We start from the raw sequence: 13,461 nt of genomic DNA on the forward strand, positions 1-13,461 counted from the left end.
AATTCAGACACTATAAAATAAGAACATTTCTAGTTGTACTAGGCTGAATTTAGAGACCCTAAAGTTCCTGGGTCTGACAGGAACCTGAGGATAGGTTCAGTTTTCACACTGTACTCCACACCACAATGCATTAATTTCTTAGTGAGTGCACCAAGTAGAAGGAACAAAATGATTAACCAATAGCTAGAATGGTTATTAGAGTAAATGTCCAAACACAAATAACACAAATATTGGTAATAAAAGAGATATCTAGCATGTTCAGGTAAACAAAAGACATACTAGACAGTGGTAAACAAAATATAACAAAAATAGAAGTTAGGACAACTTCATAAGGAAGAAGGGTCAAACTTTCAGAAATCTAAAGAAAGAGATGTTATAAATAAAGGTCTAGAAAACAGTGACATATCATAAACAGATGTAAGAGGAGACCCAAACATAGGTCTAAGGGAAGATGAAAGTAGCCTAGTAGACTTCAGACCATTCAGGTCTCACATAAGTCAACAGGCAAGCAAAAAACAAGGGTTTGTTATTGGCTACTTCTGCCCAAAGGAACAAATCAGACATTAATGGGACTTTTCCATGTGAACAATCCCATCTCCAGCTAGGTCCATAGGGCGACAGTACAGAATGCGACAACTGTAGGAAGTGGTATGCGCGCACAGGCTTGAATAAGACTCATATATGAAAGGGTTATATTCTTTCTGCAGCAGTTGCGAAATCAATTAAATGACAGAAAAGATGAAAGGGTTATGTTATTTCTGCACCAGTTGCTTTGAGGTGGTAAGAGAGAAAACGATGATAGCAATAATCAAATCAAAACTTAGGCTTGAAATGTAAGCAAGGTTCTTGGGAAAAACTTAAAATAAATCAGGAGGATGTAAATACTGTACAATTAAAAAATTTACTGAAAAAAATCCAGTATTATCCAGAACTTCAAGAAAATATGGTTGTGAATTATATATGAAAAAAAGTGATAAATTAAGCTGGAAGATGAACTAAACACATTTTGACAAAGAAAAAACCTATTTTTGGTAGCCACCGTGGGTCCTTGAGGGAGTTTAACTCTCGTGGTCCCCCTAGGCTCCATAAGACAGACCAACTAATCTCAAAGAACTCTCTTATAGCTGGTCTTCATCAGAATAGGGCTTGTTGGCACAGTTATAGAATATAAAGGACTCTGGACAAAAGGGGCTCCATTTCCTGTCCAAGGCAACTGCCTTGGTTTTCCCTTCATCCTAACTGCACAGCTGTTACAAAAGCGCATATGTCAGCTTTTCTTATTACACACCAGGTCTGTGCAAGACAAATGTTCACCCCAGGCCTTTTCATCAGGGAAGGTGTGATAGTCTCGCAGAGGCTACCAAAAATAAGTTTTTCCTACATCAAAACCTGTTTTTTGATAGCGTAGCCACTGCTCATTCTCAAACAAGCTTATAATAGAAACTGACAGGTGACGAAATGGCTTAGCTCCTAATAAATATATCCCAACAACCAAGATAAATTTTTAGTCCAAAGTAGCCTATAGTCACAGGTTATCAACCATTTGCTTTATTTCAGATATCCATTGGGGTTTGGCAATAAAGAACAGGAAACAACACATGAACCTATACATGTATTATCCTTTATGGTTCTAAAGTGACAAAATGTATGTTGGGTCTGGCTACAGGATTATTGTCCCTTACCCGACATTATCTCAGCATAACCCCTCTCTCATGGCAATATTATTTCGGGAATTTTTAAATTAAGGTAAGTCAGTTTATCAACCGTTTTCTTTATTCTGGATACCCATCAAGGTTTTGCAATAAAGAACAGGAGACAGAGCACAAACCTATGTATGTATTAACCCTTGTGATTCTAAATGACTCGCCTAATTATGTCGGGCTTGGCTGCAGGATGATTGCGCTTTACCTGCTTTAGGAATGCTAACTCTAGTATCCACCTCGTAGATAGAGTGATTTGTGGCGGCAGGTTTCTGTTTCCTGACATTAGCAGTTATGACTTGGAGCAACAAAGGATGGTCTCGCTAGTCAATTTTTCATAAGTTGTAGGTTAACAGAGAACTTTTTGCTATCACAAATGATCCTTGATCATTTTTTCCCCGCTGAGAACAACAAGATTTGCTGAACAGTAGCACCAATATGCAGTAAATATGCCACCCTGTTGAATTTCTCAGTTCGAGGTCTTGTATTCCTCCCTCCGATGGACTGTGGAATAGTCTCCCTAAGGATGTTGTGAAATTAGAACCCCAAAAGCTGGGCAGACAAAGTACAGTATTCAAGGGTACCCTCTAACTGGAATGACAATGACAATTTTCCAGCTGACATAGTATACCAGCCACCCATATCCTATTTATTATTTTTAAAAGATTTTCAAAAGAAAAGACCTTTGCATTTTCTGGCAGGTGCTTTAGCATAACACATTACATATACTGTATTTTCTCTATGGATAGTGGCCTCAATTGAAGGCAAGAGTATCTAAATTCTTTAAGAGAAAACTTTATTGCCTTGCCATTAAGAGCTGAAATCCACGGAAATCTGAGATTCAAGAATTATTTGAAACTGTAAAAAAATTTTTTAAGCTCTCAATACTTAAAAATGGTTTTTACGCCTCAGCACTGAAAAAAAGTAAATAAGTAAATACGAAAGTATTACTGTAGCTGGAACGCATCCACTGATATCAACAGGTGAGCAGTGTGTGTGTGACGCAACCATTAGAGTGGCAGCGCAACATGAACCTCCTAGAACATAGGCCTACAATGAGAAGTGACAATGAAATTATCTTGAAACCATTGATATTTGTTAGAGGAATATTTGAATTTTCATACAAATAAAATTATTTAAGTTATATTTCTTAAGTTCTTCAAAAATTATGGCTTACTAGCAAATATACGCCTGTGCAATTATTCTTTTGTTAAAACCAACATTTTGTTCCTAGGCCTAGGTGTGTTAGACTTCTTTACTTACTATAAATACATTATACTTAGCATTCACATCTCTATATTAACAATTTCTGGCCAGAAAGCATAAGAAGTTATCTACATATTCTTACACTTCAAGTTACTTACAAATGAATAAATTATACGCCAAAAGCGAGCAGAAGGACTTTTAAGAAAATGATATTTCAAGCCAGTTAAAAAGCAAGTGTTCCATAGGCCTTGATGTTAATATTAATAGATATTTTGATTAATAGCCATCTTCTCCATATAATTAAAATCACCATCATACTTCATTCTTCAAAGACTAAGTAATCTCTGCAAATAAATTCTTTAGTAACAGAGATTACATTACAGAAGGCTTAGATTATATTTTTAGGCCTATAAATCATTTTGCACCATACAGACAGCTTGAAAATAGCCTAAAACTTCAGTATTCAAAGAAAACATGTTGTAATTCATATTCCTATTTTGAAAATATTGTTATGATGACTGTTGAGCTTATTAGGTCTACTGTTATAATGCTGCAGAGGTAGTTCCATTGACTAGCCCAACCTTGTCACACCATGCCTTGAGCTAAGCAATGTAAAAAAAAAAAAAAAAAAATTAAAATCACACAAGTTACAAATTATACCAATGCATAAAAGGGATCATATTTATATGCCACAGGGAAAATAATGCTAGCTGTGAATTTGCAAACTTGTCGACGTGTATGACATTGGAAATTAAAACAAGAAAGTTTAACACTACTTGGTAATGTTGCGTTGAGTCTGAGATTTGGAAGATACAAAATGAATCATGTTGCCTCAGATTTGAGCATGACTGTACCAGGACAGGCTCAACAGGTAGGGAACTATCACAGTGGGCAAACACACACTGGGACAGAGAGTCCTTTCAAAATAAAATTATGGGTTAATCTAAGACCGATGCTTAATTCTAATTCTGTTCAATCAATGGCCAGATCTCCAGATGATTCTCTCCCCTCAAATCTTTATCTTTTCGTTATGTGGAAGGGGTGATGACTACAGGAGTTGCAGTCTTCAAGAGATTTCACATGAAGGACACGCTTTCTCCTGATGCTTATAAACTGACAGCAGCATACCAGAATGAGCTGAACCCTCAGTAACCTGTCACAATGGACACACACTGGTGCACTGCAACCATCTAAGACATAACTTGTGCATGAAGGTGTCCAATCCTTGAACCTTTCTGTTGCTATTAAAATTTGTGGGCCACAGACTAATATTATCCTTACTGTCACCTCTCTTACTACTTCCTTAAGATGAATAACCTAATTGGTCTTTTCATATCAGAATGGAGATGAGTTCATATATGTAATCATTATGTACAGTGGTTTCTTTTACCTCCCTCTCCATTGACTCATTACCACAAATTTCTACATGAGGGGACTCCAGGAAACCAAACCAAACCTCTTACAAGTCCCGTTGACATTTTGTCACAACTAACAACTTCTCTCACAGCTTGGCCCCAAAAATGGGTCAAAGACCGGCATCTTCCAGGAAAAGTGCATGCTCAAGGTAAATTCAAAATGATACCCAGAGGGGAAGAGTCCAGGCAGTTTGTCCCCCTTTCTTCAGTAGTCCAAAGATCAAGATAAAAGGAGAGAGGAAGAGGACAGAATGGAACCCAAATACTCCCATGGAAAGTACGAAACACTCTACACCCTCAGGCAGGAGAAAGGATGAGGCATTTAACTGATATATATCTTTTTAATATACAAACCCAAGTCTTGTGTGAACCATGAGACGTGGTTTTAAGGCAACAAACGTGTAGTCTTAACACCGTGTTGTTAGGGTTTAATACCATTTTGTTAAATTAAAACAACGTACAAAGTGAAGGACAAAGAGGCAGAAAGTTAATCATTAAATGAAAAATGTAGTAAAGGATTAATGTTGTTAACAATGAAAATCAGCAATCTGTCAATGAAGAAACAATCTAAAAAGGTCTGCTCAGCTGTTAACAGTACTGTAAAACATAAAGGTGGGTCACTAAAATAACTGGTGATATATGTGCCACTGTTGTCTTCTAGCCAAAAATGTGCAGTATCTAGGGATATTCAAAGAACACAAAAGTGGCCATGCATGAGTGATGGGGACTGGTATTGTTATGAAAAGTAGTTTTTATTGTTATGAAAAGTAGTTTTTAATCATACCTTGTTATGAGTGCAGCATTTGTATATCATGTAAGTCATGAACAAGATCAAGATGATTACTGCACAGAAGAAGATTATGATTACATAGATTGGGGTCTCCTCAAGACTTTTTAAGAAAGATGAGTCTGACCCATGTGATTCATCTTTCAGCTCTCCATAAAGTGTGAGGTTGGGTATACTACTGAAAACATCTTTCTCACTGGTCCTTCTTACAGGTGCAGTTGCATCCTCCACAGTTGAGCTCATGTTTGCTGTCAACTGTGAAATTGTAGAGGCTTCTGTAGAAGTCACTGAAAAATGTATAATCATTAAAGCTCTTTTTACACAAAAATTACATCAGAAATACTGCTAGTGTTTCTTATGATCTGTTTATCTCAAACTGTTCAAGATTATAAATGAAGTTGTGGAATTGTGGAATGAAAACATACACTGTACCAAAAAGTGACATTTAAATTGAACATACAGAAACTACAGCAGTATTTTTTTTTTTTTACAACATGGAAGGTAACTGAAATACCTGCAATCTGTTAAGGGCATGATACTGTATGAGAAAAAATTTTATGAATAACTTTCATGCAATTTTATGAAAGCACGTTAATGTTCCCATATCACAGGAAATTTTTTTTATATACATAACCACTTAGCTTTTGGAGGGAAACAATTAGGTACAAATTAAGTAACAAGATTTCTGTTTTAATGGAATGAAGGCTTTAAGTTTCTAGCTTTGACCACAGAAGGTCTTCATTCTAATACCCTCCAGCATACCAGTGATGGCTCAGTCCCACAAGTTGCAAACTTTGTCTAGATACATATGAGCTTCAGCAAATACTGGTAACATTATTTGAATAGAAACTACCATAAGTGTATACCCTACCATGCAAGGTTCTACACTCATGCTGGTCCAAATCCAGAATATAAGAGAATCAAGTTTATTGTTACTATTCATGCATTAAGATAGAAAAAGTGCTTAAGAACCTTCCCACAGAGCCTAGTCGAGTGAGCAACAACTAGTTACAATTAGGCAAACAGTTGACAGAAGTAATATGTCAGCCCTACTCTTTAAAATGGACAATAATCTTTAAGCAAGCAAAGAAGCTTATTTGAATGCTGATATGATGATGTATCATTAATGGTGAATATCACATGAAGCATTTAATAGTAAAACCTGTGGTAAGAACTGGAACAAGAAGTGCATAGCAAATGCACATATCCTCAACATATTTTATTTATTTATTTAGCAATTCAAATTTCTATGTGAGAATGCCATGTAATCATAATGTATATTATATGTTTCACATTATAAAAAGTAAAGTGATTAAAAAAAAAAATTCCAAATCAAATGCATGCCATGGTGGTAAAAAAAAAAAATACTACAGTAGAAATGGGAGTCATGACGACAAATTCATGTAATCAACTGTATTGCAAGAACTATCAATACAGCAAAATGTAATATTTCATATTTAACAAATGAAATGAGAAATAGACCTACATATATAAGCAATAAAAAAATACACTTATCCAAATCATGATTCATATTTTACCATTCAAATTTTATATAATATGTTTGTGCAAAACTATTATAATTCATAATTTAACCAATTCTTGAGTGTATTTAAGACAAATCCAAGAGGGTCTAAATATAAAGGCAATCAAAAACACTTATGAGTTAGTTTAACCAGGGTAGCTAAATTAGTGAGATTTCTGTGCTTGCTTTGCTGAAACAAGTTTCTCAAGACATGGTTCAATGTCACTAAGTGCAAGAAGAAGTGGCAATTTTATATTCAGTCTGTTTCTATATTTAGTCTTTATTGAAACCAGTACCAAGAACCCTGCTTCACACAGGTAAGTTGAAGAGAATGGAATTAACAGTTTCAAAGCAATGGCACTTAGTTCAGGAAATTCTCCATGGGCATGAATCCAAAATGCAGGTGATGTTATACTTCTTTTTTACAGAGATTCTAATCCCTCATCATTTGACGACTCAATTACCTGATCCTCTTGCAGTGAATTCAAATTTTTCTCATTGGAGTCTGAGAAAGGACTACAAACCCATCATTTCCTGTTCGTGGATCCTCTTCTTCAGGAAAGTAAGTAGAAAAATGCTCAGAAAGAGAATTTAAATGTTTTGCAATGATACATTTCAAACTGTCAATATTTAACTCCTATCTCTGATCATCAACAACTGAGGCAACACTGGGAAACATATCAAAACACACTCTTTCGATCCTATTATGCCAGACCAGCAATTTCTTTTTGTACCCGTCAACCTTTTCTGACATTCGAAAAATTGAAGAATTCCTGCCTTGTAGGGACAAATTAAGCTGATCCAGAAGCAAAAATGTCACTCAAATAGACTAACTTAACAACCCAGTTAGTATCTTGAAACTTACTGTATTTGCCCAATCAGGTTTTCTGTCTTTCACAAACATTACTAACTCTCTGCGTAGTTCAAAGGCTCATGTTAAAACTTTACCTTGCGACAGCCATCGCACTTCTGTATGGAATAGCAACTGCTGGTTTCACTCTCCATATCTTCACATAATAGTGTGAACGAACGTAAATTGAGTGCATTAGCCTTTACAAAATTCACAGCTTTAACAGTTTCCGATAAAACATTATTGATTTCCACATCCATTTTTTTAGCTGCTAGCATTTCTCGATGAATCATACAGTGTGTAGCTTTACAGTTGGGGGCAACCTTCTTAACCTTTGCTGTGACACCTGAGTAACGTCCTGTCATCGCTGCCGCTCCGTCAGTGCAGATACCAACAGAACAGTCCCATTTTAAGCCATTTTTTACTGCATAGTTAATCAAAGCTTCAAAAATTGCAGCACCTGTAGTATGTGATGACAGTTCATGGGTAAATAGCAATTCTTCCTTAAAGTTTTCACTGTATTCATATCTTGCATAAAAAAACTGCATTATTTGCAACATCAATAGATTTGTCAATTTGTAGAGCAAAGTATTGTGATGCCTGTAGCTGCTGCAACAACTGATCCTCCACATCTTCTGCTAATTCACCAATCCTCCTCGTTACCGTGTTATTTGATAGGGATATGTTACAAATCTTGGTGAGAGATGACTCACCAAACACTTCAGCACATATATCCTGCCTCCCATTACCTCAAGATCTGATGTACTGAGGCAGAAAACTGCTCACCAGTCAAGGGGTGAGTATTTAAATGGTTTCGCATCATTGGTGCCACTATTAGTGGCCAAATTTTATGTTGATTTGCACAATTCTATCACTTGTTCCTTCATCATGTCTGGCATCCCTATAGGCCTATTCGTTACACAATTAATAGTCACACTCAACTATATTTCATTTTTTTATAATAGCTACTTACCTTGAAATAAAAATATATAAAGTTAGTTTGACAGATTATTTATTTTTTTTTTAGATTATGAATAAAATGATAAGTGAATACAAGTAAAGCAATTTGGTGGACCAGCAAATCATACACCATGGACCAGCACCGGTCCGCGGACCATACGTTGGGAACCACTGGGGTATACAACCAAGCTGTGTGTGATGTATAACCATGTGATTGTGAGGATGCTCTGTGACTGGCTACCAAACCTGGTGGCTAAACCTGGGTTTGGCAGCAAAGCTCAGTGATAACAGCCTTAAGTAATAGGCATTTCAAAGAGTGCTGAACTATTCACTATTATTACAGTACTGTATTATGAAAGCACTAAATTCTCAACTTACCAAGTGACGATACATTAACAGCTTCCGAGATGATGAATGGGTCTTCAGCCCATCCTACAGATGTAAGAGTAGTAGTTATACTTGATGGCATCAGAGTTGTTTGTGCTTCCGTTCCTGAAATGACATTTTTATAATAATATAAAGTTTTGTATATACTTACCCAGTAATTACTTAGCTAAGAGTTTCTACTCAAACGGCAGTTAGAATTCTGAATTGCGGTAGCGATTCTTTTGTTTGTATAGGTGACTATGCCCCACCCACTTTCGGGGTACAAAAGAGGAACAACACCGCCAACACGACAATTTGTTTATGCAAAAAGAGAGTCCATGTGCGGGGAGGTGGGTGGGCTCCATCCGTAATTACTGGGTAAGTATATATAAAACTTTATTTTATTATAAAAATGTCATTTTTATATATGTAACTTACCCAGTAATTACTTAGCTGATTCCACATTGAAAGGAGGGGGGAAATCATGGATAAAATCTTACTTAAAAATTAATAAGATAATTAGTTGTTCCTTACCTGGTGAGAGAGCTGCTGCAGGTAGATACTGCCTCTGGTGGCGCTCTACTTAGGTGGGACATTCCACGGCGAGGGAGTACTCCGATGGCTGACAAAGTATAAGGTTAAACTTTGTGATGGTGTACACCGAAGGCCGCCGAAGCATAAATACTTGCCCCTGCCCTGGGCACAGTACCACAACAATAACAAAAACAGAACAACAAAGTCACCTATACCATAATTAAACAATGATTAAAAATAAAAATAAGACCACTAGCCAACACATAATTAACTAGTGGGTACTCCAGGTACATCGTACCCTCCTAGGCTCCCAAAAAAATTCAATACCATTTTCAAGGCGAAGAGGAAGGAAATGAAGGAGACTTCTTACGCCTCACACATCACCTAAGCCAGCTACGGACACAGGTTCTATTGCAGTTATCATAAATTGTCGACGTCCCACAAACAGTGCATTGCAAACACCGACTTGCACTTCCAATGTGTTGCCTCCAGGATGGCTGAGAACGAAAGATTGTGTTTGAATGCTACTGAAGTAGCAACTGCTCTAACCTCGTGCGCTTTAACTTTCAAAAGCGTTAAGTCCGTTTCCGCTAATTGAGAGTGTGCCTCAACTAAGAGATCCCTCAAGGAAAATGAAATGGTGTTCTTCGAAAGGGTCTAGAAGGGTTTTTAACCGAACACCAGATATTACTAAACTGGCCTCTAATCTTCTCTGTTCGATGTAAATAATAATGGAGGGCACGAACAGGACACAGCTCTCTCTCTTCTTCCATGCCTAGGATACCCGATAAACTCAGAACTGAAAAAGAACGGGGCCAGGGATGTGATGGGTTCTCATTTTTAGCTAGAAAACCAAGCAAAAGGGAGCAAACTGCATTACCTTGCAAAACACCGATCCTTTTGCTTATAGCTTGCAGTTCACTTACTCTCTTAGCTGTTGCTAAGACCACCAGAAAGAGAGTTTTCCGAATCAAATCCCTTAGAGAAGAAGAGTGCAATGGTTCAAATCAAGGATAGGAGAGCCACTTAAGGACCACATCAAGATTCCAAGAGAAGGAAGCTTCTTTCTTGGACTTGGAAATATTAAAAGACTTATCAGATCGGACAAGTCTAGGTTGTTCGAGATGTCTAAACCTCTATGGTGAAAAACGGAGCTTAGCATATCTCTGTAACCCTTTATAGTAGCGACTGACAACCCTTTCGAGGATTTCAAATAGAAAAGGAAGTCTGTTATTTGAGTGATAGAAGTTTTTGAGGAAGAGACACTATTTCTCCTGCACCAGCTCCTAAAATGTGCCCACTTAGCTTGGTAGACGTTATTGGAGGAAATGTGTCTACATTTGGCGATAGCCTCTGCTGCTGCTCTAGAAAAGCCTTTCGCTCTAATGAGTCTGCAGACAGTCGAAATCCTGTTAGGGCCAGAGAGGACAGTCCTTGATGAAGCCTCCTAACATGGGGCTGTTTGAGCAGACTTGGAATTTCGGGAAGGAGCCTCAGAAAATCTATGAGTAGATTGATCAGGTCCGGGAACCACTCCTTCTGCGGCCAGAAGGGTGCCACGAGAGTCATCCTTACATTTTGGTGAGAGCAAAATTTCCTTAATACTTCCCGTATCATTCCGAATGGGGGGAAAAGCGTAAAGGTCTAGGTTGGACCAGTCCAGGATCATTGCATCCGTCGCCAAAGCTAGAGGATCTGGGAACTGGGAACAAAACAGAGGAAGATGGTAATTCCTGAAGTTGCAAATAGGTCTATGCTAGATTGACCCCAAAGTTTCCAATGGCTGGCACAGACTCGAAGATCTAACGTCCACTCCGTGGGTAGAATTTGCTTTTGATGACTCAGCTCGTCCGCCAGGACACTGCACTTGCCCTGTATGAACCGGGTGACTAATCGTGTCTGGTTCTGATTCGCCCAACATAGCAGATTTCTCGCTACTTCGCAGAGAGAAAAGGAGTGTGTCCCTCTCTGACGTTTGATGTGCGCCAGGGTCATAGTATTGTCCACATGTACCGCTGCAATCTTGCTGTGTACCCGTGTTGCAAAGTGTTGCAGACCTAGATGTATAGCCTTCAATTCTCTCACATTGATATGCAGCCCTTTTTCTTCTGACGACCACTTCTCCGAGACTTCCAGTTCCCCAGGAGTGCTCCCCAACCTACATCCGACGCGTTGGAAAAGAAGTCTAGGTCAGGGCTCATCGGAGAGAGTGACTTCCCTTCTGAAAGTCTGTCTGCAGACCTCCACCACTGCAGATCCTCCTTTATTTCTGGGGTTATTGGAAAGACGTGGCAGTCCTGATAAACTTTTCAATCCCAGCATGCCCTTACATAGAACTGGAGAGGTCTCATGTGAAGTCTTCTTAGTCTCATGAATTTTTCTAGAGAAGCCAACGTCCCCAAAAGACTCATCCACTGGGTTGTGGAGCACGAACGAAATGAGAGGAAGAGGTCTACTTTCCTCAGACAGTCTACTATTCTCCTGGGTGACAGAAAAGCCCAAAAACTCAGAAAGCCTATCAGAACTCCCAAATAAAAAGTCTTCTGAGTGGGAGTCAATTGTGACTTCTTGAAGTTGATTGTTAGTCCTAAATCCTGGGTCAAGAGAAGAGTTTTCTTTAAGTCCTCCATGTATTGTATCTTCGTGGGCGAACGAATTAGACAATCGTCTAGGTACAACGAGATACAGGCAGTCCCCGGTTATCGGTGGGGTTCCGTTTCCGAAAATCGCCCCTAACCGAAAATCGGCGATTTCGGCGCTTTCTCGGCGATTTTTAACTTATCGGCGCCGAAAAGCGCCAATTTTCGGTTATCGGCGCCGAAAAGCGCCAATTTTCGGTTATCGGCGCCTCTGTTAGATATGTATCGGCGCCAATACCCAATTATCGGCGCGCGATAAGCGGAAATCAGCGATTTTCGGCGCCGAAAATTGCCGATTTTCGTCGCTAGACAATGCCATAAAACCGAATCGCTGTTAACTGATCCCGCCGTTAACTGGGGACTGCCTGTACTCGCTCCCGCTAAACGCAGCCAACCTGCCAAAGGCCCAACATTCAAGTGAAAATTTGTGGGGCCGTAGAGAGACCGAAACAAAGAGCTCGAAATTGAAAAATCTGGTCCTCGAAAACGAAACGCAGGTATTTCCTTGAATCCGGATGAATCGGAATATGGAAATAAGCGTCCTGCATGTCCAGGGAAATCATCCAATCCCCCTGATGGATGGAAGCTAGAACTGAGTGAATGGTTTCCATGTAGAATTGCTTTTTCTCTATGAAGACATTCAAGGTGTGGCAGAATTCAAAACCCAAAAACAACACACAACACAGATACATAGAACACTCACCCTGATCCTCGGTTGCTGGGAGATGGGTTAAGGTCCACGGTCCCAACACAGACACAAAACCACACAAAACAAAACTGAAGACAGACTCTACACAACAAGAAATATAAATAAAAAAAGGAAATAGAACCATATACACAATAAATAACAGCACCAACAAGGAAAACTAACAACTCTCGAAAACAAAAACTGTCCAACACGAAACCACTGACTGGCACTTTGACTAAAGACTCTCAACAACAAACGAACCCTCCTTCACATTCTCAAAGACAGACAGCGCCGTAAACTCCAACTAACGACCCTTATCCCTCTTCCAACAACCGAAACACTCACCAACGACAATTACTCCAAAACAATAAAATTCATTCATCCTCTATAAAGGCACTTAAGTCAAGCACTTCTCCAACTTTGGGAACTACAAAAGGCAATTGTAAAATCCTTTGGTGTTTGCCTTTCTCACTATTTTAACAGCCTTTTTGTTCAGAAGAGAGGACACTTCTTTCAACGAGGCTGAATACTTCTCTGAGCCGATGTAGTAACCTGTCAATATGACGGGAGTGTCGGTCAATGGCGGATTCTCCTTGAAGGGGATAGAGTATCCCTCCTTTAAAACTTCCACTACCCACTGATCCGCTCCTCTTCTGCTCCATCTCTCCCAAAAGAGATGAAGCTTGGCCCCTACTGGAGCATGAAGGACTAAATTCTCACTTGCAAGAGGATGATCTTGCTGAAGATTTCTTGATAGCTTGGGGAGCAAATCTAACCAAACCTCATGACCTGGG

General features: G+C 38.8%; 1 protein-coding gene across 1 annotated transcript in view; it reads right to left on the reverse strand.

Annotated features, from left to right (window-relative positions):
- LOC136829549 (uncharacterized) overlaps positions 1-13,461 on the reverse strand; it is a 112,809-nt gene that overhangs the window by 3,245 nt on the left and 96,103 nt on the right. Inside the window, exons 5-6 of the mRNA XM_067088387.1 lie at positions 8,819-8,932; positions 5,106-5,395 (exon numbers count right to left, since the gene is read on the reverse strand). Of these exons, the coding sequence (XP_066944488.1) occupies positions 5,106-5,395; positions 8,819-8,932 (404 nt within the window). The remainder of the gene's footprint in view (positions 1-5,105; positions 5,396-8,818; positions 8,933-13,461) is intronic.

Source organism: Macrobrachium rosenbergii, chromosome 44, assembly GCF_040412425.1.
Source record: "Macrobrachium rosenbergii isolate ZJJX-2024 chromosome 44, ASM4041242v1, whole genome shotgun sequence".
Taxonomy (NCBI): Eukaryota; Metazoa; Arthropoda; class Malacostraca; order Decapoda; family Palaemonidae; genus Macrobrachium; species Macrobrachium rosenbergii.